This window comes from Aotus nancymaae, unplaced genomic scaffold (genome assembly GCF_030222135.1).
Source record: "Aotus nancymaae isolate 86718 unplaced genomic scaffold, 86718_ANA_hifiasm-v0.15.2.pri h1tg000010l, whole genome shotgun sequence".
Classification (NCBI taxonomy): Eukaryota; Metazoa; Chordata; class Mammalia; order Primates; family Aotidae; genus Aotus; species Aotus nancymaae.
In genome coordinates this window covers 36297346-36324752 of record NW_026988421.1, presented here as the reverse complement: position 1 = coordinate 36324752, position 27407 = coordinate 36297346, and the positions used below count along the sequence as shown (strand labels likewise).

Genomic DNA, 27407 nt, shown 5'->3' with positions numbered 1-27407 from the left:
CATATAGGAGTAGATAAAATAATGAATTTCATGTGGCTCTTTTTACAATAACCTTCATCTGGGGCTGTGTGTGTGTTTGTGCATGTGTGTATGTCATTTGATATTTCTAAAATACCTTCAGGACTGCCACTTTCACTGAGCCTCAGACCCTAGACTATCCTTTCCTTTCCCTTGAGGTTCCTTCAAGTGATAAATTTCTTGCATCATTTCATCACCTGTTATGAAATTTTTGTTTCTAATTTTCTCCTTAGTCTCTTGTCTTCTTCCTAATGATTTTATCATCTACATCCTAAGAACATTTCTCTTCCACTGCCCATTTTCCAACCCTGCTGCAAGCACTCTTAGAAGGGAAGAAAAACACAAAAATGCAAATATTTCTTTTATAAAACCTGTGAAGTCATATTGAAATCCTCACTTTGAAACTTGTGTACCTAAGTACCAGTGATAGCTCCCTTACCTCAAGTGACTGCTATTCTGAAAGGAAGCTCAACACACAACATAGGTGGTGGGACAGTTTCACAGAATTCACCAAGACCAGATCAGCAAGCACTACTTCTGTGGCCATCTGCCGGGACATGGGAATCCATTGCCGATTCAGAACCCCATGTTAAAATGTCCAGCACAGGGTTATGTGTGCCAAAGATGTGGAGATTGAAAAGCCCATAGGAATTATGCTTTGTTGATCTGGCTGAAACAGAGACTCTACAAACAGCAACCTCCAGCCCTTGTTCACTTGGCAACCACCAGCCCTGTGAAAACTACAGCAAAGAAAGAAGGGACAATCTCAAGGTCCTTTGGTTCACCCCGCCTACAGGGTGCTCTTATAATTCTTCCCAAACCTCACAGCTATTCCTGCCAGAAAACCGCTAGAAACCCTCATAGAAATCTCAAAAAGTGATTATAAAAAGTTCAAGATTTCTTTTTGCTGGGTAGCAGTGGCTTATGCCTGTAATCCCAGCCGTTTGGGAGGCCATGCAGGCAGATCACTTGAGTCCAGGAGTTCAGGAGCAGCCTGGGCAACATGGTGAAACCCTGTCTCTACAACAACGAAAAACAAACTTCAAGATGTCAGCAGGAAGGGAATTGGGTTGAGAAAATCTTGAAATGTCACCGGCCGGGCATGGTGGCTCACGCCTGTAATCCAAGCACTTTGAAGGCCAAGGCGGGCGGATCACCTGAGGTCGGGAGTTCAAGAGAAAATCTTAAAATGTCAATGGGGTCTTCAAATAGGCTTGTCTAACTTCTGGACAGATGAAGAAGTTGTGCCCAGTGAGCTGAAGCCACTTGCCTAACTAATCAATATTAGCGCTGGGTCATGAGCCTGACCATGTGCTCAGTCACAGGGGATGATCCTTTGTCCTGCAACATTTAAGGCATTTCTTTTGATTGTAGAGGGGCTAACCCTCAGCCTCTTTTTATGTCTAATCCTGAAGGTTAGGAACATCTGAATTCTGAAAGCATTCCAATTACATTTCATATGAATTATAATGCTCATTAATAAATACATTTTTATTTGCCAGCATAAAGAATAAATAAGCTTTGCCTGTGCATGTTTTTAAAAAGGTATGTGTTCAACAAAGGCATGGAGACCTAAAAGGAGCATGTGGCACCATTGCTGGGAAATGGAAATTAGGAGTATTAAGGTGTATAGAGAAGAGCATAGAGTCATATAGGAGCTGCAAGTTCTCATTGCCATCATTTTCAATATTGTTGACCCTCTTTGGCCTGCTGCACCTTAAGAAGGATCTGTTCATTTGGAGAAATGAGATATAGATGATGACAGAAACCTAAAACGGAGGCTGTTTGAGCTGATTAAGAACTCAGACCTTTCAGTCACATTGCCTGGGACTGAATTTTGACACCACCACTTACTATTTCTGTCACCTAGGTAGTAGCTGAATCTTACTAGGCCTCAGTTTTGTCATCTGTAAACTGGGAATGACAGTACTACTTGATAGGGTTTTGTGAGGATTACGTTAGAGAGATATATAAATTAAGAAAAATGCACAGCACTTTCTAAGTGCCAATATAAATGGTGGCTATTGTGATCAATGTGTGCCTCACACCCTTAAAAAATGCCAAGCTGAGGCTCTGAGGGTGATATGGTTTGGCTGTGCCTCCAACCAAAATCTCATCTTGAATTATAATCCCCAGGTGTCAAGGGAGAGACCAGGTGGAGGTAATTGAATCATAGGGGCGGTTTCTCCCATGCTGGGCGCATGATAATGAGTTCTCGTGAGATCTGAGGGTTTTATAAGTGGGTGGTAGTTCCTCCTGTGTTCATTTGCCTTCCTGCCACCTTGTGAAGAAGGTGCTTTGCTTCCGCTTCGCCATCCACCATGATTGTGAGTTTCCTGAGGCCTCCCCACCTATGCTGAACTGTGAGTTAATTAAACCCCTTTCTTTATAAGTTACCCAGTCTCAGGCAGTTCTTTATAAGAGCGTGAAAACAGACAAATACAGGCGGCTCCAGCACTTAGGTGTGGACACTCTTGGCAGCAGTCACCATTTCAGAAGCACCCCTCAGTCATCCTCCTCTCCCTTACTTCAAAGAGCTATTTTCTGTGTCCTTCAACCCCAGTAGCCTCATTAAACACATGCCTGGAAGCTAATCCAACCCCACAGGGATAGGAAAAAAAAAAGGCTAAGCATAAGAAAGTAAAATACCTGAGAAAAGATAATAGTTACCAGAATTAACCGCACGTACACAAGTATGCACTTGGATGCCCCAAATCATAAAAGGATAGGAAATCAGTTATACTTCACTGGGAAAGATGCAGACAGGCCTCAGCCTTACGAATCCCCAACTCACAACACCCTTTATCTGCTCCAGCTGCCTCAGCCCAGCCCAGACCTTCCTACAGTCTCACTCCCCGGCTTTGCTGGGAATACCTGGGATCCTGTATTTCTCTCTTTCTGCTTCTTTGGCCAACACCTCAGACCCATCTTGCTCCGCTTCTGTGATTTGTAACAAAGAAGGCCATTTTCCCACTGCCTGCACAACATTCACCCTAGGCTTGTTTCTCACTTAAATCCCAACTGGAAACTTGGATATCGTTTTTACAGAGAAGCTCCATTTGTGTTGGTGGCTTTGTTCTACAATACTAACTTAGTAAATGCAAGCCAGACAACAATAGTATTAGCGATATTTAAGATGCTAATATGTATTGAGAGCCTATGTTTAAGCAAACACTGCCCTAAATTATTTCCATATATTAAATGATTTAATCTTAACAGTTCCATTTTATTCTCACAGCCAGCAGGGCCAGGATTTAAATTCAGGCAGGCTGGTTCCAAAACCAATAAACTGCTCAGATATAATCAGAGAATGCTTATAGTCAAGGAAGGTGCTAGGTTAATTAAAAGCAAGAATTTTCCAGAAGAGAGCATTAAAAACACAAGATTTTATTAGAACAGCTGTAGCAAGTCCTTTGGAAAGGACACAGATTTACTTCTATCTTTAAAAATTTTAATTTAGGCTTGTTTATCATGTTCAAGAGATTCTGTTAAATTTGCAGGAGGCAAACGAACCTTACAAAGAAAATATTTAACCAGGTTAACAAATACCTGTTGATCATCCAGTATAAAATTTTCATCAGGGAACATTAGACAAGTCTGTCTATTTATGGTTTCTAACTGAAGGATACCGTGGAAGCTCTTTAGGAGTAGGATAAAAACCTTTCTTCTATTTTTACTCCTTGGTCCTCTCCTTAAGACATACAACCTAAGTTTGACAAGGTAGTTTTTTTGCTGGTAAACCACATCTGTGATCTTTGGTTAACATTATTTAGTTCCTAAATGACTCTTAACATTCCACCTTATCCCGTCTTATAAACTCACAGGAAATTATCTTCTAAGAAAATCAGGCACAAAATTGCATAACATTCACTATGTCATCTAAGAGATGAAAGCTACTAGTTTCCTGCTCGAAATGAACTTATTTCATTACAAACAATTGTCAATTTTATTTTGAGCATTCGTCTCTGGAAGATTGCTTTTTAATGGAATTATTACCAGCTGGCATTAGTTCTTTTTGCATTCTAAAATAAAAACTGATGCCAAGAAAGACAGCGTCCCCTCTCTCCCAGCTTACATCATCTCTGAGCTGCAGAAACAGGCTCCAGAAAAGCCTTACAATTTTTCTTTCCAGGCACTATTTTTTATAATGCTTGTAGTTTTTCACTGGAACATGCTTGACTTAACTCAAAACTTAAAAGGAATATGGAAAACACCATTTATCTTGCTAAATTAAAATCAGAAGTTCTATGTCCAAATTTATATGTTGTATTTTACTGGGTACTAATACTCACCAGTTGAATCCTTTTGCTTTTAAAACAACAAGTAGTAGGACAAGGAGAATGTGGAAATGGCCCCAAAAGAAAGCCCCTCTAGAGGAACAGCTGGGCTGAGGTAGCCTAGAGAAGAGGAAGCGGGAAAGGAAAAGTGCAAGGAATGAAACCTTGGTCTTCCTGTATTTAATGAGCGTACTTTACCTAGCCAGGCGCTGTGCTGAGTGCTTTCCAATTGTTACCTTATTTGATCTTCATCATCCTTCTGTGAGATGAGCACTGTCTTTTTGCCATTTAATAGTGAGACTCAGAGAGGTTGAGTGTTTTGACGAGGTCACACAGCAAACAGGTGACATTTAACATTAAACCCAGGGTGACTGCAGCAGGCATATATGAAGCTGTTGTGTAAGAGGACATAAGTTTCGGTTTTCCAGTGTTACCGAGAGCAGTTTTAGAGGGATGGAGCTAAATACAACACAAACGAATTTTTTTCTTTTTTCACTTTTTATTATGAAATAACATTGGGAAAAGAGCATAAAATATGTAATCCCATATCTTGATTTTTTTTTTTTTTTTTTTTTTTGAGACAAAGTCTTATTCTGTTGCCCAGGCCAGAATGCAGCGGAACAGTGCCAGCTCACTGCAACCTCAGCCTCCCGGGTTCTAACAATTCTTGTGCCTCAGCCTCCCAAGTAGCTGGGACTACAGGCGCCCACCACCATGCCAGCTAATTGTTGTATTTTTAATAGAGATGGGGTTTTACCACATTGGCCAGGCTAGTCTTGAACTTCTGGCCTCAAGAGATCCACCTGTCTTGGCCTCCCAAAATGCTGGGATTACAGGTGTGAGCCACTGTGCCCGGCCAGATCTCGGCTTCTAATAAAGGGAGGCAAGGTTTCTCCTAGAATGGCTGATTCTAGGACTGGGACAGAAAATACACAAGATGAGCCTGGAGCATCTTGTTGTAGTAAGGAAGTGCTCAAAAGAAAACACACAGGGTGATGGGAATATGTGAAAGGAATACAAGAGCCAACAGGAAGAGCTCCTAATGGCCACAGCAACAAAATAATTAAAGTGGTATCATGTTATAAATCACCCAAAGTATTAATATTCATGAGCTCATACTGACAAAAGTAAATGATAAGTGTAAACAATAAATTAACAAATGGGGTAGAAGAGATACATCTTCTGTGCAAAAGAATTTCAAATAGGTAGATTCTTCATCCTCAAGGAGGTGCAACATAACTCCTCACTCCTTAAGAGTGACCTGGTCATGGTGACTTTTTTCCAAAGAGTAGAGTATGAAAAGGAGTTTAAAGTAATAATAGTAACTATACAGTGGCACATGACACACAGGGCCTCAGCCAGGTGATCAATGTCAATATCAGCAGGGAGAAGTCATGCTGGTGGTGGGTGCCCTCAATATGATGTGATAAGAGTTACACTTTACCTCTATGGTCTTCCTTCCCCGAATCCATAACCTGCATCTACTTATGTGAAAAGTATCAGGCAAGTCCTAATTGAGGCCTTTCCACAAAATACGTGAGCGGTACTCCTCCAAACTGTCAAGAGCACCTAAAACAAGGAGAAACTGTCATAGTCAAGAGGAGCCTAAAGAGACCTCACAAGTAAATGTAATGGGAGCTCCTGGAAGAGAAAAAGGACACTAGGTAAAAACTAAGAAAAGCTGAATAAAGTATGACCCTTAGAGATAATGTGTTAGGATTTGTTCATGAATTATGACACATATACCAGACTAATGTAAGATATTAATAGGGAAAACTTTGTGTAAGGTATACTGTCTTTGCAATTTTCTATAAATCTAAAACTATTCTAAAATAAACCATTTATCAGAAAATATATTTGAATAATCATCAAGTGAATAACTAGCACCCAGGGTTAGAACATTGCCACCATCTCTAAACTTCTTATTTTCCTTCCCAATTATGTTACCAGCTTTCCCCTAGAAAAAACTATTACAAGTTTTACAACATCCTGTTTTTCTTTGTAGTTTTTCTACCAATATGCATTCTTAAGCCTGGTTTTGAAACTGACATTTACTTAAATGTATGTATTTCTGTGCCACAAAAAACGCCATTTGCATTCTTGTGTGTCTTGCTTAAACTTTGTGGTGTTCTATGTAGTTGTTGCTTACTCATTTTCATTGCTGCACATAATTACGTTGCATGAATACACCAAATTCTATGTATTTAGATACAAAATCAACTTTATTGTTGCTGGACTTTTGGTTGTTTCTGGTATGGGGCACTGAAATGGATTTTCTGACCATCAGATTTGTGAGACACTAAAATTCAATATTTCTTTTTTTAAGAAAGAATATCCACTGTGTAGGGCAAGGAGGTAGGACCTGCTGTTTGAAAGCAAGAATGGTAATCCTATTCAGGGGCCACAGTCTAAACTGAGGAGCACACCAAGCCCCATGATACTGTCATTGCCTCATCAAGAGGCAGTAGGTGGCCCAAGTGTCTCCTGAGCATGACAGTCTTCTTTCCCAGAGACACATGGAACAACCTATACACCAGCTCCTTCACAGTTTTACCCACCACTTTGCTAGTAATGTCTGTGGACCAAACAGCAGAAACCTTTATCTTACAAATAATTTCCTATGCTTTGTAAAGAAAGAGACTCTTGGGCAGGTTCCTGCCAAGGTGGCCATGTAGAAAAGAAGCAATCCCTTGCCTTCACTGCTCCCTGATCCTCCTGGCTCAAATAATCCAGGTTCCTGACTCAGTAGAGGGAACGTGCTAAATTTTCTATGCAGACTAGCCTTTTTCTGTGTACACCTACACACACGCACACAGAAAGTAAAAAATCTAAGGCTGAGTCCAGGAAAACTGTCTTGCTTATCTGGCCACCACTACCATATTTCCCAAGGAATGTCCTTTTAAATTTTTATTTACTTTTTATTTTTTGAGACAAGGTCTTGCTCTATTGCCCAGGCTGGAGTGCAACGGTGCCATCTTAGCTCACTGTAGACTCCACCTCCTGGGCTCCAACAATCCTCTCACCTGAGCTTCTTGAGTAGCTGGGACTACAGGCATGCCACCATACTCAGCTAACATTTGTATTTTTTGTAGAGATGGGGTCTCACCATGTTGCCCAGTCTGAACTCAAGAAATCTGCCTACTTTCCAAGGAGTATCTTTGAACTAATTGTACTTTATTTTTAACAGAGATACGTCTCAAGCCAGCCTATTAAGTCTTGTTTTTTCCTATTTTAGCCCCAATATATTCAGATCATAACTTTTGTTTATGATTTAATTGAAGGCAAACAAGCCTAACAATGAAGATCCCAGGCTATAAAGTTAGACTGAAATCTCGCCTTGGCTTGGCCTCTTCTGAGATGAGTTACCTTGAGCAAATTACTTTCCTTTCTGAATCTCAGTTTCCTCATAGGTAGAAAAAGAATAATAAAACTTACCTTGCACATAGACTGGATTTAGTACAAAAATGTGCAGAAAGTATTGAACACAGTTCCTGACACAAGCAGGAAAACTAATACATAATGAAGATTATTATTGTTAAGAATAAAAATGCAATAGGTCATCTAGTTGCTTTCTTATGCTTATGGTCAGATACCTTGCTAAAGATAATACAGTTATAAAGAATATTAGAATACAGTTATAAAAAGTTACTCAAATTTTCCTTTTCTGAGATGGCGTCTCACTCTGTAGCCCAGGCTGGATTGCAATGGCACAATCTCGGCTCACTGCAACCTCCACCTCCCAGGTTCAAGCAATTCTCCTGCCTCAGCCTCTCAAGTAGCTGGGACTACAGGCGTACGCCACCATGCCTGATTGATTTTTGTATTTTTAGTAGAGATGGGGTTTCACTCTGTTGGCCAGGCTGGTCTTCAACTACTGGCCTCAAGTGTTCCACCCTCCTCGGCCGCCCAAAGTGCTGGGATTACAGGCATGAGCCACGACACCCAGCCTCAGTTATTAAAAGTTACTGTGTGCTATTCAGTATTTTGTATTTCCTATGCTAATTTGAATTCATAGTGAGATGAAAAATAAAGTCCAGTGTCAGTGAAAATGGCTTTGGGTTGTTCTCACTTTTGATTATAAGACAAACCAAATTGGTGTCTCTTTTCTTCAGGTTTATAATTGGAGATTTGTTGGATTCAGACAGTGACATCTTTGAGCAATCCAAAGAACATGACTCTCATGGTTCAGAGGACTCACAGAAGGCCTTCGACCATGGGACGGAGCTCATCCCATGGTACGTGCTGTCCATCCAAGCCGACGTGCACCAGTTCCTGCTGCAGGGGGCCACGGTCATCCACTACGACCAGGACACACACCTCTCTGCCCGCTGCTTCCTCAAGCTTCAGCCTGACAACAGCACCTTGACCTGGGTAAAGCCCACAACTGCCTCCCTAGCCAGCACTAAAGCAAAACTTGGTGTACTTAGTAACACAGCTGAGCCTGGAAAATTCCCCCTCCTGGGCAATGCTGGATTAAGTGGCCTGACAGAAGGGGTCTTGGATCTTTTTGCAGTGAAGGCTGTATACATGGGCCACCCTGGCATTGATATACACACTGTGTGTGTTCAGAACAAACTGGGTAGCATGTTTCTGTCAGAGACTGGCGTGACACTGCTCTATGGGCTTCAGACCACGGACAATAGATTATTGCACTTCGTGGCACCAAAGCACACAGCTAAAATGCTTTTCAGCGGATTGTTGGAACTCACTAGAGCTGTGAGAAAGATGAGGAAATTCCCTGACCAAAGACAGCAGTGGCTGCGGAAACAGTACGTCAGCCTCTATCAGGTAAGGGGCGGAGCCGTCCGTCTTTCCTCAGTAGCATAATACTCCAGAGCACACACTTGGCAACCAGACCACAAGGTTCATGCTCCTAGCTCTGCCAGTTACTACTTGTGGTGACCTTGGGCAGCTTTTACTTAACCTCTTGGTACCCCAATCCCTTTTCTATAAAATGGAAGTGCTAACAGTACCTGCTTCAGAGGTGGCTGTGAGTATTAGTTGAGGCAGTGGCTCATGCCTATAATCCCAGCACTTTGGGAGGCCAAGATGGGCGGATCACCTGAGGTCAGGAGTTTAAGATCAGCCTGGCCAACATGATGAAACGCCGTCTCTACTAAAATTACAAAAATGTGCTGGGCATGATGGTACATGCCTATAATTCCAGCTACTCGGTAGATTGAGGCAGGAGAATTGCTGGAACCCGGGAGGCAGAGGTTGCAGTGAGCCAAGATTGCACCACTGCATTCCACCCTGAGCGACAGAGTGAGACTCTGTCACAGAAAAAAAAAAAATTGAGTTAATATGTATAAAGCCACAGTATAATTCACAGGTATAAAGAATAGTGTCTGTACTCATAGGAGGTCCTATTTGTATTTTGTATGAAATACATTTTACTTAGTTTTTATAGTAAGTGAAAATGCTTACGTTAACTGATTTCCTTGCAGATGTGAGAACTACAATGACCCTGGTCACTATTTGTATTTTGTATTATTTTTATATATTACATAAAAATAGTGACTAATGTCATGGTAGTTCTCACATCTGCAAAGAAACCAGTTAATATAAGCATTTTCACTTACTCAAGGTTCAGTGGAAAGCATTGTTATCTGAATATTTTTATGATTAGTGACTAGCTGATATATAGAAAACCATCCCTATTGAAACTGAAATCCTAGTTCATTTATTAACATGCTATGTGACTTTTGGAGAGTTCTTTAATTTACTGCATATTCCTGCCTAATTGTAGAGGTCAGGGGTTAATTTCTTTAAGGTTGAAAAAAGCTTTCCCAAATGTGGGATAATTCTTATGTGGAGTTCTTCCTTACTAGGTTTGTAGTAACAGCAGCCCTTATTGGGCAGTTTTTCCATGGTCAGCTGCTTACATTGAGTGAGTTTGTCTTTCATTAACCCTATGTTATCAAGTACTCTAACACAATAGTTTTAGGGTGGCAGGAGGGCTGGGCTGAATGAAATAGAAGAGACACAGGCATAACCAGAGTAGCATCCTTTGGGGAAAAGAGGGTACAGATTGCTTGGAAATTGAGTCTTAAATTCTGCAACCAGGTGACACTTGAAGTGTCATTGCCAAATGAGTTGTATCAAAGTATTCAGTTCTTCTTTGCTATGTTTTTCTATCTTCATGGCGAAAAGAAATATATTTTGTATTATTGTCACAGAACAAATATAACTACTACTTGAACTACTCGAATGGCTGATTTCATGTACTTTTCACAGTTCTAATATGTTTCTGACAATTAAAAACATTTGTCACCCTGGGAAGTTAGACAAGGCACATGTAATGCCCTTTCTTTGTTCTTTCCCCACACCCATGACATGATTATGAGTAAAGACTATATCCTCAGTGACTAACCTGATTAATTGATTAATAAGCGGATAGGCCTATATACACCATTATCCTAATGTCACACAGCACAAAGACAGTTTTAACTTTTCTAAAATGGAAAACAAAATACCTTGCACTGTCTCACCCCTGTAATCCAGCACTTTGGGAGGCTGAGGTGGGTGGATCACCTGAGGTCAGGAGTTAGAGACCAGCCTGGCCAACATGGCAAACCTCCACCTCTACTAAAAATACAAAAAAATTAGGCAGGCTCCTGTACTCCCAACTACTCGAGAGGCTAAGGCAGGAGAATTGCTTGAGCCTAGGAGGTGGAGGTTGCAGTGAGCCAAGATCGTGCCACTGCACTGTAGCCTAGGTGACAGAGCGAGACTCTGTCTCGAAGGAAGAAAGGAGGGAGGGAGGGAGGGAAAGACCTGCTTCCTTTGTACTCCACAGGTAGTTTCCAGTGTACTCAGCTGGAAAAAAAAAAAAAGGTCTTCAAGAGCTATTGTGAATGTTGATTTTTAATTATGATTATTCCTCAGCCTTCTAGAATCAGGAAAATCCACACATGGACATACACCAGTGTTTGAGCTCAATTACAATCCCGTCACAAAGTCTGTGTGGTTTAGTTGTTCCACGTGTCTCCTTCTCAAGCTTATAGCATAGGTAACTGAATTAATACATAAGAGGTACTTGGTTTCCCGTTTACCCTGGCACTCTTCAGCTTTTATTGAAGGAGGCACCAGCTGGGACCATGAACAGCAGATGAAGAGGTAAGAGTTGCTGCTGGAACAGAGACTGAAGGGACCTAGAGAAGACTCAGTACTGCCCAACTGCAAACACAGCTCCACCCTCCCTCGCCACTGCTGCACAGAACCAAGATACTGCAGTGTAAAGGCAAAACAGCTCATATTCCTCAACCACTTCTGAAACATAGGTGACGTTCTTTCTCGACATTGCTCTCTCTACATGAGCCATTTATGAAGTCAGGCAATGTGCCTTAGAAACAGACACTCAAGATTTCTTTCAAGAGAAAAAAGTGGGAAAGACCAATGGACTGATCCTTTTCTTGTCATATAACCCAGTTCCCAAATTGACTCGGGGATTACCAAAAAGATGCTAACTTAGAACTCAGAGAACAAAAGGTCAAATCTTTTGTTAATGTTAAATGTCTCTCTTGGTGATTTATAATACCTGTTAGAAAATTATATTTTCTCAGATGCCCTAAAGTTTAAAAAAAAATATGATTTAAATTTATCTATAAGCTAAAGAAATTTGTGAAAAACTGTTTGGGTTTTTCCAAACTTCTATTAACAGCTCTTTAAGAGCATTTTTAAATCCCTAGTTTGGGAAGTGCTTATATAGAAAATAATCTTTCTGAAATTAGAATTTTTTACGTAGTAAATATAAGTGAAGTTACTTTCTTTTTTTTTTTATTATACTTCAAGTTCTGGGGTACATGTGCAGAATGTGCAAGTTTGTTAGACATAGGTATATACGTGCCATGGTGGTTTGCTGCATCCATCACCCCATCATCTACATTAGGTATTTCTCCTAATGCTAACCCTCCTCTATCCCCCCACCCCCTGACAGGCCCTAGTGTGTGAGGTTCCCCTCCCTGTGTCTATGTGTTCTCACTGTTCAACACCCACTTATGAGTCAGAACATGCAGTCTTTGGTTTTCAGTTCTTGTGACAGTTTGCTGAGAATGATGGTTTCGTACTTGGCAAACTGACACAAGCTTTATCCATGTCCCTGCAAAGGATGTGAACTCATCATTTTTTATGGCTGCATAGTATTCCATGGTGTATATGTGCCACATTTTCTTTATCCAATCTATCGTTGATGGACATTTGGGTTGGTTACATGTCTTTGCTATTGTGACAGTGCCACAATAAACATGTGTGCATGTGTCTTTATAATAGAATGATTTATAATCCTTTGGATATATATCGAGTAATGGGATTGCTGGATCAAATGGTATTTCTATTTCTAGATCGTTGAGGAATCACCACTCTGTCTTCCATAATGGTTGAACTAATTTACACTCCCACCAATAGTGTAAAAGCATTCCTATTTCTCCACATCCTCTCCAGCATCTGTTGTCTCCTGATTTTTTAATGATTGCCATTCTAACTGGCATGAGATAGTATCTCAATGTGGTATTGATTTGCATTTCTCTAATGACCAGTGATGATGATCTTTTTTTCATGTTTGTTGGCTGCATAAATGTCTTCTTTTGAGAAGTGTATGTTCATATCCTTCACCCACTTTTTAATGGGGTTGTTTTTTTTCTTGTAAATTTGTTTCAGTTCTTTGTAGATTCTGGATATTAGCTCTTTGTCAGATGAGTAGATTGCAAAAAGTTTTTCCCATTCTCTTGGTTGCTGGTTCACTCTAATGATAGTTTCTTTTGCTGTACAGAAGCTCTTTAATTAGATCCCATTTGTCTTCTTTGGCTTTCGTTGCCATTGCATTTGGTGCTTTAGTCATGAAGTCCTTGCCCATCTCTGTGTCCTGAATGGTATTGCCTAGGTTTTCTTCTAGGGTTTTTATGATGTTAGGTCTTATGTTTAAATCTTTAATCCATCTGGAGTTAATTTTTGTATAAGGTGTAAGGAAGGGATCCAGTTTCAGCTTTCTGCATATAGCTAGCCAGTTTTCCCACCCCCATTTATTAAATAGGGAATCCTTTCCCCATTGCTTGTTTTTGTCAGATTTGTCAAAGATCAGATGGTTGTAAATATGTGGCGTTATTTCTGAGGCCTCTGTTCTGCTCCATTGGTCTATATCTGTTTTGGTACCAGTACCATGCTCTTTTGATTACTGTAGACTTGTAATCTAGTTTGAAATCAGGTAGCATGATGCCTCCAGCTTTTTGTTTGTTTTGTCTTGTTTTTGCTTAGGATTGGCTTTGCTATGTGGGCTCTTTTTTGGTTCCATATGAAGTTTAAGGTGGTTTTTTTCAATTCTGTGAAGAAAGTCAGTGGTAGTTTGATGGGGATAGCATTGAATCTATAAATTACTTTGGGCAGTATGGCCATTTTCACAGTATTGATTCTTCCTAACCATGAGCATGGAATGTTTTTCCATCTGTTGTGTCCTCTCTTATTTCCTTGAGCAGTGGTTTGTAGTTCTCCTTGAAGAGGTCCTTCACATCCCTTGTTAGTTGTATTCCTAGGTATTTTATTCTCTTTGTAGCAATTGTGAATGGGAGTTCACTCACGATTTGGCTGTCTGTTTATCTGTTATTGGTGTATAGGAATGCTTGTGATTTTTGCACATGATTTTGTTTCCTGAGACTTTGCTGAAGTTGCTTATCAGCTTAAGGAGATTTTAGGCTGAGACAGTGGGGTCTTCTAAATATACAATCATGTCATCTGCAAATAGAGACAATTTGACTTCTGCTTTTCCTAACTGAATATGCTTTATTTCTTTTTCTTGCCTGATTGCCCTGGCCAGAACTTCTAATACTATGTTGAATAGGAGTGGTGAGAGAGGGCATCCTTGTCTTGTGCCTGTTTTCAGAGTGAATGCTTCTAGTTTTGCCCATTCAGTATGATATTGGCTGTGTGTTTGTCATAAATAGCTCTTAGTTTGAGATATATTCCATCAATACAAAGTTTATTGAGAGTTTTTAGCATAAAGGGCTGTTGAATTTTGTTGAAGGCCTTCTCTGCATCTATTGAGATAATCATGTGGTTTTTGTCTTTGGTTCTGTTTATGTGATGGATTACGTTTATAGATTTGCATATGTTGAACCAGCCTTGCTTCATCAACCAGAGATGAAGCCGACTTGATCATGATGGATAAACTTTTTGATGTGCTGTTGGATTCAGTTTGCCGGTATTTTATTGAGGATTTTCGCATCAGTGTTCATCATGCATGGATATTGGCCTGAATTTTTCTTTTTTGGTTGTGTCTCTGCCAGGTTTTGGTGTCAGGATGATGTTGGTCTCGTAAAAAGAGGGAGGAGTCCCTCTTTTTCGATTGTTTGGAATAGTTTCAGAAGGAACGGTACCATCTGATCTTTGTACCTCTGGTAGAATTTGGCTGTGAACCTGTCTGGTCCTGGAATTATTTATAAGTCCCTGACAGGCTGCTGCCTTTTTAAAGAGATGCCCTGCTTATCAAGAAGGAAGTCTAGTGACAGTCTGCCAGCAGAGGCCTTGCTGAGCTGCCATGGGCTCCACCCACTTGCTGTGTAAACTTCCCCGTGATTGCTTACACAGGCAAGGTTAAAACTGCCTACCCAAGCTTCAGCAATGGGAGACACCCCTCCTCCCACCAAGCTCAAACCTCCCAGGTCGAGGTCAGACTGCTGTGCTGGCTGCGAGAATTTCAAGCCAGTGGATCTTAGCTTTCTAGTCTTCTTGGGGGTAGGACCTGCCAAGCCAGATCAATTGGCTCCCTGGCTTCAGCCCCCTTTTTCAGGGGAATGAGCGTTTCTGTCTCACTGCTGTTCTAGGCACCACTGGGGTATGAGAGAAAAAAAATGCTGTGGCTAAAACGGCCGACCAGGTTTGTGCTGGAAACCTGGGGCATTGGTGTTGTAGGCACCGAAGGGAATCTCCTGGTCTGCAGGTTGTGAAGACCGTGGGAAAAGCACAGTATTTGATCCAGAGTGCTGGAGTGTCAGGATGAGTCCCTAATGGCTTCCCTTGGCTAGGAGAGGGAGTTCTCTGGCCTCTTGCACTTCCTGGGTGAGGTGACACCACACACTGCTTTGGCTTGCCCTCCTTGGGCTGTACCCATTATCTAACCAGTCCCAATGAGATGAACCTGGTACCTCAGTTGGAAATGCAGAGATCATTCACCTTGTCTCTGCACAGTTTACTTTCTTGGATTTTTCTGTATTTTTCCTAGGCTTCACTACAAATGTTATTACTTCTTGTCTTTTGTGTTAACTCTTGTTACTACTTCCATCAGGAAAATCCAAGAAAGTAAACTGTGCAGAGATGTTGATGTGGGGTATGGAGGAAAGACCAGTATCTTGAGCTTTGGCTTAAGGTTATCATGGACAGAACTGATGGCCCATAATCCTGGGTATTAGGACGGAGCTCTGGGAGGCTAAGAAGGCTAAATATGGGATTAATAGGTAACTATCTTTGGTTATAAGCAAACAAACAGATTCTGGCTATCTTCAGGGGAAAAAAGAGATTTCTTCAAAGGATATAGATTAGTTTAATGGTCTTCAAAATGTCACATTCAAGGATATGCCAAGAGGTAACAATGCATGGATATTTTTTAAGGAATCTATTTTCTATTCTTCAACTTTCACATAAATGTTTTTCTAAAACTGAAAATGTGCCTTCACTCCTGGTAGTCCATCTCCCACATTAAAAAAAGAAGGTAGGCCGAGTGCAGTGGCTCATGGCTGTAATTCAAGCACTTTGGGAGGCCAAGGCAGGTGGATCACTTGAGGCCAGGGGTTTGAGACCAGCCTGGCCAACATGGTGAAACCCCATCTCTACTAAAAATGCAAAAATTAGCTGGGTGTGGTGGTATGCACCTGTGATTCCAGATACTTGGGAGCTGAGGCGGGAGAATTGCTTGAACCTGGGAGGTGAAGGTTGCAGTGAGCCAAGATCATGCCACTGCACTCCAGCCTGGGCAACAGAGGGAGACTGTCTCCAAGAAAAAAAAAAAGTATATCCTTCATCCATCCCAAACAAGTGTATTACTTTGTGTAAAACAAAAGAAAGATTTAAACTACATTTTACTTCCCAGAAAGTTTCCTTTAAAGAAAAGACTAAACAAAGGCATCCTTCCTTTTCCTAACCTAAACATATTTCTGTTAGTGGTAAAGTTTGGCCCATATTGGGATGTTCTGAAATTAGAAAAATCAAAGCAGTAGAGGTTAATGGTGCCAATTCTTTTACATGTAAACTGTAATGGGTCTATTAAGCTTTTAAAGATATGTTGGTTAAAATCCATAAATAAAAGTTTTACTCTTCTTTCCGATTCAGAGTATGTTATTCAAAAAGGTAGTTAAAACCTATTCATTAGGTTTCATTCATGAAATGTTTATTCCAATTTGGAGTCACTCCTAGTGACTTGTTAGCAGGGAATCTCTTCAGCAGGTGAACTGATCTCCAGCCATTTTCATTCTCTGTATTACTGCATTTCAAGAAACCTGCTCCAGGAAGGGGATTCTGAGTGGCTTATTGGGATCATGTGTCAATCATTGGTCAAAGGAGGATATTTCAGCTTGATTGACCTATTGAGACTGCATCCAGTGAAGAAGAGACAGTTAAAGTAAAATTGGGGTATGGTTAGAGAAGGGAGAAATAGATCATGGACAGTCATGTCACAATGTCCCACTGTAAGAGGTCACCAAAAGGTTTCTTTGTCAAGTACACAAGTTATTCAGCATCCTGGGATCCACAACAGGATATAGGAAGTGGGAATGCACAAGTCATAAGATCAGATAGTTATTGAACATTAATTAGGCTGAAGGAGCAAGCGCACACACAGACACACACAAAGCCTCTTGGTTCTTTGCATATGATCTGCAACAAAGCAAAATCTACTTATAAGCATTTCTTTGGAACTGCACAGGACAACGAGCCTTAAATGTTTTTGAAGAGTAAGGACAGTACATGGAAATTAATTTTTTTTTTTTGAGACAGAGTTTCGCTCTTGTTACTCGGGCTGGAGTGCAATGGCGCAATCTCGGCTCACCGCAACCTCCGCCTCCTGGGTTCAGGCAATTCTCCTGCCTCAGCCTCCTGAGTAGCTGCGATTACAGTCACACGCCACCATGCCCAGCTAATTTTTTGTATTTTTAGTAGAGACGGGGTTTCACCATGTTGACCAGGATGGTCTCGATCTCTTGACCTTGTGATCCACCCGCCTCGGCCTCCCAAAGTGCTGGGATTACAGGCGTGAGCCACCGCGCCCGGCCGGAAATTAATTTTTAAAGAGCCCTCTTATACAATGTGTGAAATAGCAATATTATCTTTAGCTCATATGCAACTTTTTGTGTTTTTATTAATTAATTTTCCTGACTTATGGGGAGACTCATTGACAATTGTTTAGTTAATAGATCCCTGCTGTTGCTTACAGAATGTTACATGGTGCTGCCTTAGAAACCGTGGCGACTGTGAACCATTGCCTGTCCCTTGAGTGTGTTGTTGCTGCTCACAGCATCCTAATATACACAGCGTTGAGTATCATGGGCTCTCTATCTTTGGATTTCAGCCACTTAAGAGGATGGCAGCCCAACTATCTTAGGAGCTCCCCAGGGCCCTGCAAAAGGAATTTCATGCAGGCCACACACCCTTTATTTCAAGGCAGACTGTCCCAAGCATCAAACTAGGTGAAAACCTACCTGGCAGTAATGGACAAATACAACTTGATTTTACTTAGATTCATAACTTGCCTTACCTTCTAAGACCTCCAAGGCCTTAATTTGCAAAGTAAGTCTTAATGAATTTTCCAACGGTGGTAGTTATGGAATTTAACCTCTGTAAATGGGATGGGAAGTTTTTGTTCCCCAGTGGATGTATTAAAGCATATCACTGGAACTCAGCAGGGATGTGACCAGGACAACAGGGGACATGATGAAATTCCTGACAGTCTTGTGAGTTAATAAACAGAGCCACTTGGGTGGCCAGATCATTATTCTTCTGTGGCCGCCTGTGCTCTTCCACCTCTTGGAATTTTCTGGGAGCCATTAATATATTTACTTCCCCATTGCTTGGTGCTTCCTGTCATGTTCACCAGGTGGTTCTTTCACAGGAGGATGGACGGTATGAAGGCCCAACTTTGGCTCATGCTGTGGAGTTGTTTGGTGGCAGACGATGGAGTACTCGAAACCCCAGCCCTGCGACATCAGCAAAGAATGCTGAGAAGCCCAATATGCAGAGAAACAACACGCTGGGCATAAGCACTACCAAGAAAAAGAAGAAAATCCTCATGAGGGTATAGTGTTATTTGTTTATTAAGCATCAAACTCGTCTTCCAGGACGGTTGTATGGTGAACATCGCCATAAACCTCTTTAGGTTGTTTGGGTCGAGGACAAAGTCAGTATAAAACAGAAGATGCCAGGGCTTACCACACACCTCCTGGGTGCCAGGCTAGTACCAAGAACACCAGGGAAAAGACAAGGTCCATAGAAGGACATAGACATGTAAACAAACACAGTGCAAGCTAAAAAGGGACATCATCGAGTCATCCACAAAGTGCTGTGGGAGCAGAGAGATGGAAAATAAAGAGCTGAGAGGCAGGCATGGAAGGCTCCACAGAGCAGCTGACATGCAGGTCTTGAATGTGTAGGATTTTACCAGCCAAACAACATAGGGGAAAGTATCCCCAGCAGAGAAAACAGCATAAAGACATAAAAGATGGCTTGTTCAAGGAAGCACATGCCGTTATGGGTGGCTAGAGCATGAGCACACCGTGGGCAAGGAAGGGCAGAAGAGAAGAGAGATCACAGTGGCCCCAGATACTGCGTGTAGAACACAATGTAAAGTATATTAGCACTATGTATTATAAATTACATTGTACAATATGAAGTATCACTATGAAGTGGTAATATATTTGCTTCATGGCTATTTGTTAGTCTGTTTGTGTTGCTATAAAGAAATACCTGAGGCTGGGTAATTTATAAAGGAAAGAAGTTTAATTGGCTGACAGTTCTGCAGGTGTACAGGAAGCATGATGCCAGCGCCTTCTTCTGGTGAGAACCTCAGGAAGCTTACAGTCATGGCAGAAGGTGAAGCGGGAGCCACCACATGACATGGAGAGAGTGGGAGCAAGAGAGAAGGGGAGAGGTGCCACACACTCTTTCTCTTTTAGAAACAGGGTTTTGCTCTGTCTGTCACCCAGGCTAGAATGCAGTGGTGTGATCATGGCTCACTGCAGCTTTGAATTCCTGGGCTCATGCTATTCTCCTGCCTCAGCCTCCCAACTATCTGAGACCACAGGTGTGCATCACCATGCCTAGCTAATTTTTTTATTTTTTGTAGAGATGGGGTATCACTGTGTTGCCCAGGCTGGTCTTGAACTCCTGGTCTTAAGCAGTCCTCCCGCCTCAGCCTCCCGAAGTGCTGGGATTACAGGCATGAGCCACCATACCCAGCCTACACACTTTCAAATAACTAGATCTTGTGTGAACTCAGCCAGAACTCACTCATCACCAAGAAAATGGTGCTCAGCCATTCTTGAGGGATTCACCCCCATGATCCACCTCTAACATTGGGAATTATATTTCAACATGAGATTTGGAGGGGACACACATCCAAACCATACTATCTAGAAAAAGTGCCATTCTTCGCTTATGGAGGCTTTGATGCTCATGTAAAACTTTATCTGCTTCAGGGTTTTCTCTGTACACAGAGGTTCCAGAGGTTGTGTGCCTCCTCTTGTCTGCCTCCCTCCCCTGAGGAGTGCTGCTGTATAGTCAAGAACAAATGAGATAATATAGCGTGAGAAATACTCAGGCAGCCTTAAAGTAGGTCTTTACCAGTTTTACCAGGGAAAGGCAGTATCGAAGGTGGGTAGGTCGGAAAATAGAGACCTATCTGAACTAAAGCTGTGATGGGAGAGAAATTTAGGCTTGGAACTATCTTGAGCTTTGTGTTTCCAGGGTGAGAGTGGAGAGGCAACTGACGACGAGATGGCAACCCGAAAGACCAAGATGCACAAAGAGTGTCGAAGCCGAAGTGGTTCTGATCCTCAAGACGTTAATGAACAAGAAGAATCGGGTAAAGCGGCATGTCTGCATCTGAGATTTTTGTTTTTTAATTTTTATGGGAAAACAGCATACATTTGGTTTTAAATTGTGATTTTCGTATTGCAAACATTTCTAACAAAACTCTTTGTCCAAACCAGACAATGAAACCCAAGAGGTGCTTCTGCGAGCATGGTGTACTTGGAATAAAATTCTCGTTAATGAACTTGCCATTACTGTTGGGGAATACTAGATATACATTGTACAATTTGATAGATTAGACCAGTGATTCTCAACTTTTGCTACATATTAGAGCTTTTGAGAATATCTGGTTCCTCTGGCCACATCCAAGAATAACTGATTCAGATATTCTCTGGCTGGGACCTGGACCTCTATTGATGTTTGAAGCTTCCCAGGTGGTTCTAACCTGTAGCCAGTTGAGACCCCCACGAGATTAGCCCATTAATAAAAATATTTTGGTGGTGCTTGTATAGAAAACAGCTGCATAGGTTGATTTGCTCAGACATCCAGAAGCCTCTCTGGTTTGTATTTGGTTCTGAGGGAGAGTATAATCTGAGTCATTGTCTCTTTTCTATCTTCCATCCTCACAGAGGCGAATGCCATCACTATCCCTCCAAACTCCCTCCCTTCCAGAAGAGCCCACTCTTTGACCACAACTGGGTCCCCCAACTTGGCTGCTGGGACGACATCATCTCCCATCAGGCCAGTGTCCTCCCCTGCGCTGCCTTCTTCAAACAAGAGCCCGTCCAGGTGGGGCCTTAACATGATAAAACAGAAGGATCTTTCACATGATTCCAGTTGTGTGGAGGGGTATATCTTTACAGTTGTCTATGGAAAGACTATCTCACATTCTGATGTATAGTTGAATTGAAAACTGAAAAATCCTCAAATTTTAAATGATCCTAATTTTCCCAGTTTTGTACTCCTACCTTCTCATATTACTTCAAAGATCAGTAGCAGTAACGAAATCCAACCCATGATTCTCCAAATCGATACTATCCAGTATACTAGCCACTAACTAGATGTGGGTATTTAAATTCAAATTTAAATTAATTAAAATTTAAAATTCAATTCTTCAGTCACAGCAGTGACATTTCCATTGCTCTCTATCTATACTCTTTGGAACAGTAACCATCAGCCACAAGTAACTGATGGTTACTGTCCTGAAGAGTATAGATAGAGAACATTTCCCTTTATCATTGCAGAAAGTTATATTGGATAACATTGCTCTAAATGAAGAAGAGGGAATAGATCATTTTAATGTTAACTATTTGGCCCCTTTGCTAATTGATGAAATATATTTAATACTTTTCTTGTATGTAAGTTACAAATGTCTAGAGGAATGAATTCAAGTATCACAGCAAGTTGGATATGTTTAAATATAATTCTGAAGCTGGTATTATAATTATTTTATAAGGTCTATGCAAATTACATATTTGAAACAATACCCTCTCAGAAGAAGAAATGATATTAAAATGGCAGACTTCCAAAGGGACAGAATGCCACTCCATCTCCCTGTATCCCACGTTAAAGTTTAAGAAATGTGTTTATCACACACACACACACACACACACACACACACTCTCTCTCTCTGTCTCTCTCCCTCTCTCCCCACCTCTTCCCCCTCTGACTATTCATGAGCAGGAAAAGGAAGGACAGAGTAAGGGAGAAAAATATTTTAAAAGAGAAACTAACATGCAAGATCAGAAGGCCAACCCCAGGAGGACAGGGGTCAGTACCCTCTCAGGTATTTTAAAACAGAAAGAAAACACAAGGCAGGAGAGGAAAAACCAGCTTGAATGCTGTTAAGGGAGGAATCTAGACTGAGTCCTAAGTCTGGTAGTGGAAAGGGGACAAATAGAGTTTCCTAGAGTCGAAGGGAGGTGGGTTCCTACAGATGGTAGCTGGGCCTGCAACCAGAAAGAGGCAAGACAGAAAATTTACTTTAAATTTAAAGTTTATTGGTTAAATATCCAATAAACTTTAGCTGCAAATGACAGGGTCGCCTTTTTCTTCTCCCTGAACCTCTACCCTATGTTTTCTGCACCACACTGGGGATCAACAACCTACAATGCCTAGAAAATGCTATAAAGCTATCAATTCACAGTACTATTCCATTGCTGAAGGTGACCTTCAGATGTCAGCACAAATTAATTTTCCATGAGTGAACCTTGTTAGCAGGGTTGAGAGTAACTTTAATAGACTATATATTTTATATTTATGGTCTTAAGTATATAGCTTGTAGATTATATATTTAATGTATATAAAATAATTTTATTATGTTCTCTATACTTATATATTTGAAATATTTCAAAAAACCTTTTAAAATTCAAGACAAAAAAAAATACTAGATCCTGTTCACTAATTTGACTACAAACCATAATCAAAACATCTCTCATACCATTGTATCAGGAAATCAGTATAGATAATAAAAACTGTTGTGAAACGGTAAGACTGAATTTCTAACTGAGTTGACTGGTATTTCTGCATTGAATAGATGCAGCCTTGGCAGGTGCAAATATCCTAGACAAAGCTCGCTTTTTTCCTTTTTTTTTTTTTTTTTTTTTTTTAATTTAGAGACAGTGTCTCACTATATTGGCCAGGCTGGTCTTGCACTCCTGGGTTCAAGCAATCTTCCCACCTCAGCCTTCAGAGTGCTGAGATAACAGGCATGAGCCACCACACCCAGCCCTTTCTATTCTTAACATTTTCTGACTCACATTTTCTATTAATCTTTAAAAACTCTTCTCTGTTTTCATCTAAGAACTGATTAGGAAAGGAATCAGACAAGACATAGATACACTCAAAACTTTCTTCTTAAATGTGTTTCTATAACTTAGAATACAGAAAAGAACATGCATTATTCTCCACAGATTAAAAGTGGTAATTTGTGGCTTTTTTATAAAAAGACATCTTCAGAAACACTGAGTTATTTTGCCCATTGATCTGCAATTTCAAAGAACTATTTTGATTAATAGAGAAATATTAACCTCAGCCCTGGACCCTTATAAATAGACTTCTATTTATAAGTCTATTTATAGACTAATAGACCTTCTAAATAGACTAGAAACATCTTTTCTTTTTCTTATACAACATATTTTATTTCCTGCGATACAATATAGCTTAGGAGAAGTAAAAGAGTACCGGAAAATAGCTTCAACCTTAAATAACTTGCACTCACCCTTTGGCTCGTATTGCTAACTGGAGAAGCCTGGTGGGACAGAATCACAACGGTGGCCTGCCATTGTGCCCATGAAGGCCTTGTCTTTGTTGCAGTGCTTGGAGCAGTAGTAGCTGGCATGGGCGGATCAAAGGCGGCATGAAGGGATTTCAGAGCTTCATGGTTTCAGACAGCAACATGAGTTTTGTTGAATTTGTTGAGCTGTTCAAATCATTCAGGTACAGTGTATGTTTCCTTCTTATTCTTTCTTAGGCCCCCTCGTTTCTATAAAGATACTCAATGTGAGGTGTCTTCCATTCCTCATTCAGTGTCCGGAGCCGCAAGGACCTGAAGGATCTGTTTGATGTCTATGCAGTGCCCTGCAACCGATCTGGCTCTGAGTCAGCCCCACTCTACACCAACCTCACAATTGATGAAAACACCAGCGATCTTCAGCCTGACCTAGGTTTGTTGAACATTTTAGGATTTCCTTTTGGGACCTTTCTGTGTAAAACTTAAGGTCAGAGGTCCAGTCACACAAACTCTGAGCCTGTCCCACATGGTGTGCTATTACTGCCATGTAGGGAAACACTTAATTATTTCAAGGTGCCATCTGGTGTCATGGGAGCAGGTGCCACTGGCATTTTGAGCAAAGAAATTCATCACTGTGTGGTTCTGCCCATGTATTCCAGGATATTTAACCAATAAAGCTCTCCAGTCATTCTGACAACCAAAAATCCTTTCCCAACTGTGTTAGTCCATTTTCATGCTGCTGATAGAGACATAGACGAGACTGGGTAATTTATAAGGAAAAAGAAGTTTAATGGGCCCACAGTTCCATATGGCTGGGGAGGCCTTACAATCATGGCAGAAGGTGAAAGGCATGCCTCACATGGCAGTAGACAAGAGAAGAGAGGTCGTGCAGGGCATGCTCCCCTTTATAAAACCATCAGATCTCATGAGACTTATTCACTATCATGAGAACATTTTTGCATGAGAAAGACCTGCCCCCATGATTCAATTACCTCCCACCAGGTCCCTCCCACAACACGTGGGAATTGTGGGAACTACAATTCAAGATGAGATTTCGGTGGGAACACAGCCAAACCATATCACTGACCATTTCCAAATGCCTGCTAGGTATGTGGTGTGTGTCACAGTGGAGAACCCCCAGTCTCTGCCCTGCCTACAGACAGGTGGGTGCTCAATCACAGGGCAGTAGTCTCCTGCCCTTTGACAAGGAGGGTCTTTAGTGTCTTCCTCAGGCTACTTCTGTCTGAATGATTGTCCAGGATATTTGGTGTAAACCAGAATGTTTTGGTCTCCTATCCCACTCGCCACCACCACCATTACTATCACCACCAATGCATTTTTCATAACCACTCGTGCATTTTAAGCCTATAATTTTCCTCCTCTGTTCTTGCTGGAAACTTTAAACACAAACAGCAAAAACAAAAAAAAACTTTCCTCTTTTATGTAGTTGCTTCATAATTATTTATAAGCTTATGTTGTCCTTGAGCTAAGACTATTAACTATTGTTCAACTTTAGTCATAAAATCTGCATAACTACGGATTAGTCAAATAGTTGCATTTTTCAAAAATTATTAGACTTTTTGTTTATGTAATTTTTTTTTGTAGAGACAGGGTCTTGCTCTGTTGATCAGGCTGCTCTCAAAGTCCTGGCCTCAAGCAATCGTCCTGCCTCAACTTCCCAAAGTGCAGGGATTTTAGGCATGAGCCTCCATGCCTGGCCTAGATTTTATTTTTGGAGCAATTTTAGGTTTATGGGAAAATGAGTGGAAAGTACAGAGTTCCCATATACCGTCTTCCACTCTCCCACACACTTCCTTCTGTTAGTAATATCTGGCATTAGTGTGGTACATTTGATACAAACGAGTTAATATTGATCCATTATGATGAACGGAAGTCCACAGTTTACATTAGGATTCACTCTTTGTGTTGTGCACTCTACAGGTTTTGACAAATGTGTAATGATGTGTCCACCATTACAGTATCATACAGAATAGTTTCACTGCCCTGAAAGTTCCTTGTGCTCCACTTTTCCCTCCCCCCACTTCCTCCCTCCAAATCCCTGGCAACCACTGCTCTTTTTATCTCCATAGTTTTGCCTTTTCCAGAATAACATATAGTTGGAGTCATATAGTACATAGAGTTTTCAGACTGGCATCTTTCACTTAACAATATGCATTTAAGTTTCCTTCCTCTGTGGCTTTTTGCAACTTGATAGCCCATTTCTTTTTACCTTGGATGATATTCCGTTTTGTGGAGGTACTACAGTTTATCTGTTCACCTACTGAGGTATATCTTGGTTGCCTCCAAGTTTTAGCAATTATGAATAAAGCTGCTATAAACATTTGTATGCAGGTTTCTGTGTGGGCATAAGTTTTTCCATCATTTGGGTAAATGCTGAAGAGTGCAATTGCTGGATCATATGGTAAGCCTATGTTTAGCTCCATAAGAAACTGCCAGACTGTCTTCCAAAGTGGCTAAAATTAAAACGGCCATACAAAAGTTGGTGTGAATGTGAAGCAATTGGTACACTGCAGGTGGGAATGTAAAATGGTACAACCACTTTGGAAGACAGTGTGGCAGTTTCTTACTAAGCTAAACATATTCTATCCATGTGACCAGCAATTGCACTACTTGGTATTTACCCAAACAAGTTGAAAATTTATGTTCACACAGAAATCTGCACACAAATATTTATAGTTACACTTCTAAATTACAGTAAAACTGTGATTTTAAGGGTACATCTTCAGTTTCTACGAACATAAAAATGTGGAAGTAGTTACTCCCAAAACCAAAGCCTGAATTTGGCCTGATGCTTCCAGTTGAATCTACATTTAGTTGCCATGTAATGCCAAAGCCGCATGGGATATCAAGATCATTAACCTAGCTCTGTCTTCATTTCCTTTTTTTTGAGACAGAGTCTCACTCTATCGCCCAGTCTAGAGTGCAGTGGTGCATTCTCAGCTCACTGCAACCTCTGCCTCCCAGGTTCAAGCAATTCTCATGCCTCAGCCTCCCAACTAGCTGGGACAACAGGTGCACACCACTATGCCTGGCTAATTTTTGTATTTCTAGTAGAGACGGGGATTCACCATGTTGGCCAGGCTAGTCTTGAGCTCCAGACCTCAGGTGATCCACCTGCCTCAGCCTCCCAAAGTGCTGGGATTATAGGTGTGAGCCACCATGCCCAGCCCTTAGTTTCCTTTATTTATTCATTGATTTGTTTTTTATTCCTATCACTGTGTGAAGCCAGGAATAAACATTTATTTGATGGCTTGTTTAGATACATTAGTAAAGGGTTTCTTCATTTTACTAACTCCACACCATTATCTCCAAAACGAGCTTGATGAAAGATGCTGGCTATCTTGTCCATGTACTGCGGTGTTCTGTTTCAGATCTGTTGACCAGAAATGTTTCGGATTTGGGCTTGTTCATTAAGAGTAAACAGCAGCTGTCGGACAACCAGAGGCAGATATCTGATGCCATTGCTGCTGCAAGTATTGTGACAAATGGCACTGGGATTGAGAGCACATCTCTGGGCATTTTCGGGGTGGGCATACTTCAGCTCAACGATTTCCTCGTGAATTGCCAAGGAGAGCACTGCACTTATGATGAAATCCTCAGCATCATCCAGGTTTGTGCCTGTTTTGTGTGTGCATGTGTGTGTGATGCCTCTGGCTATTTTAACACTTTGCTGCTAAATATTTACTCTTTCTATACTTCTTTCCAAAGCTTTTAAATCTGGGGCAGAAATAGTTTGGTTTGGTTTTTAACAAAATGCCAAGTACGGGCTGGGCATGGTGGTTCATGCCTGTAATCCCAGCACTTTGGGAGGCTGAGGCTGGCGGATCACTTGAGGCCAGAAGTTTGAGACCAGC

The 27407-nt window shown here is 41.1% G+C and overlaps 1 protein-coding gene across 5 annotated transcripts in view; it reads left to right on the top strand.

The window, feature by feature from the left end:
• Window positions 1-27407, top strand: part of PLCE1 (phospholipase C epsilon 1) — a 341927-nt gene that overhangs the window by 253802 nt on the left and 60718 nt on the right. For all 5 annotated transcript variants that reach the window (XM_064374097.1, XM_064374096.1, XM_064374095.1 and 2 more), the window contains 7 exons: window positions 8408-9083; window positions 18385-18567; window positions 20235-20352; window positions 20930-21089; window positions 23616-23738; window positions 23829-23965; window positions 26925-27163. In XM_064374097.1, coding sequence (XP_064230167.1) covers window positions 8408-9083; window positions 18385-18567; window positions 20235-20352; window positions 20930-21089; window positions 23616-23738; window positions 23829-23965; window positions 26925-27163 — 1636 coding nt within the window. The remainder of the gene's footprint in view (window positions 1-8407; window positions 9084-18384; window positions 18568-20234; window positions 20353-20929; window positions 21090-23615; window positions 23739-23828; window positions 23966-26924; window positions 27164-27407) is intronic.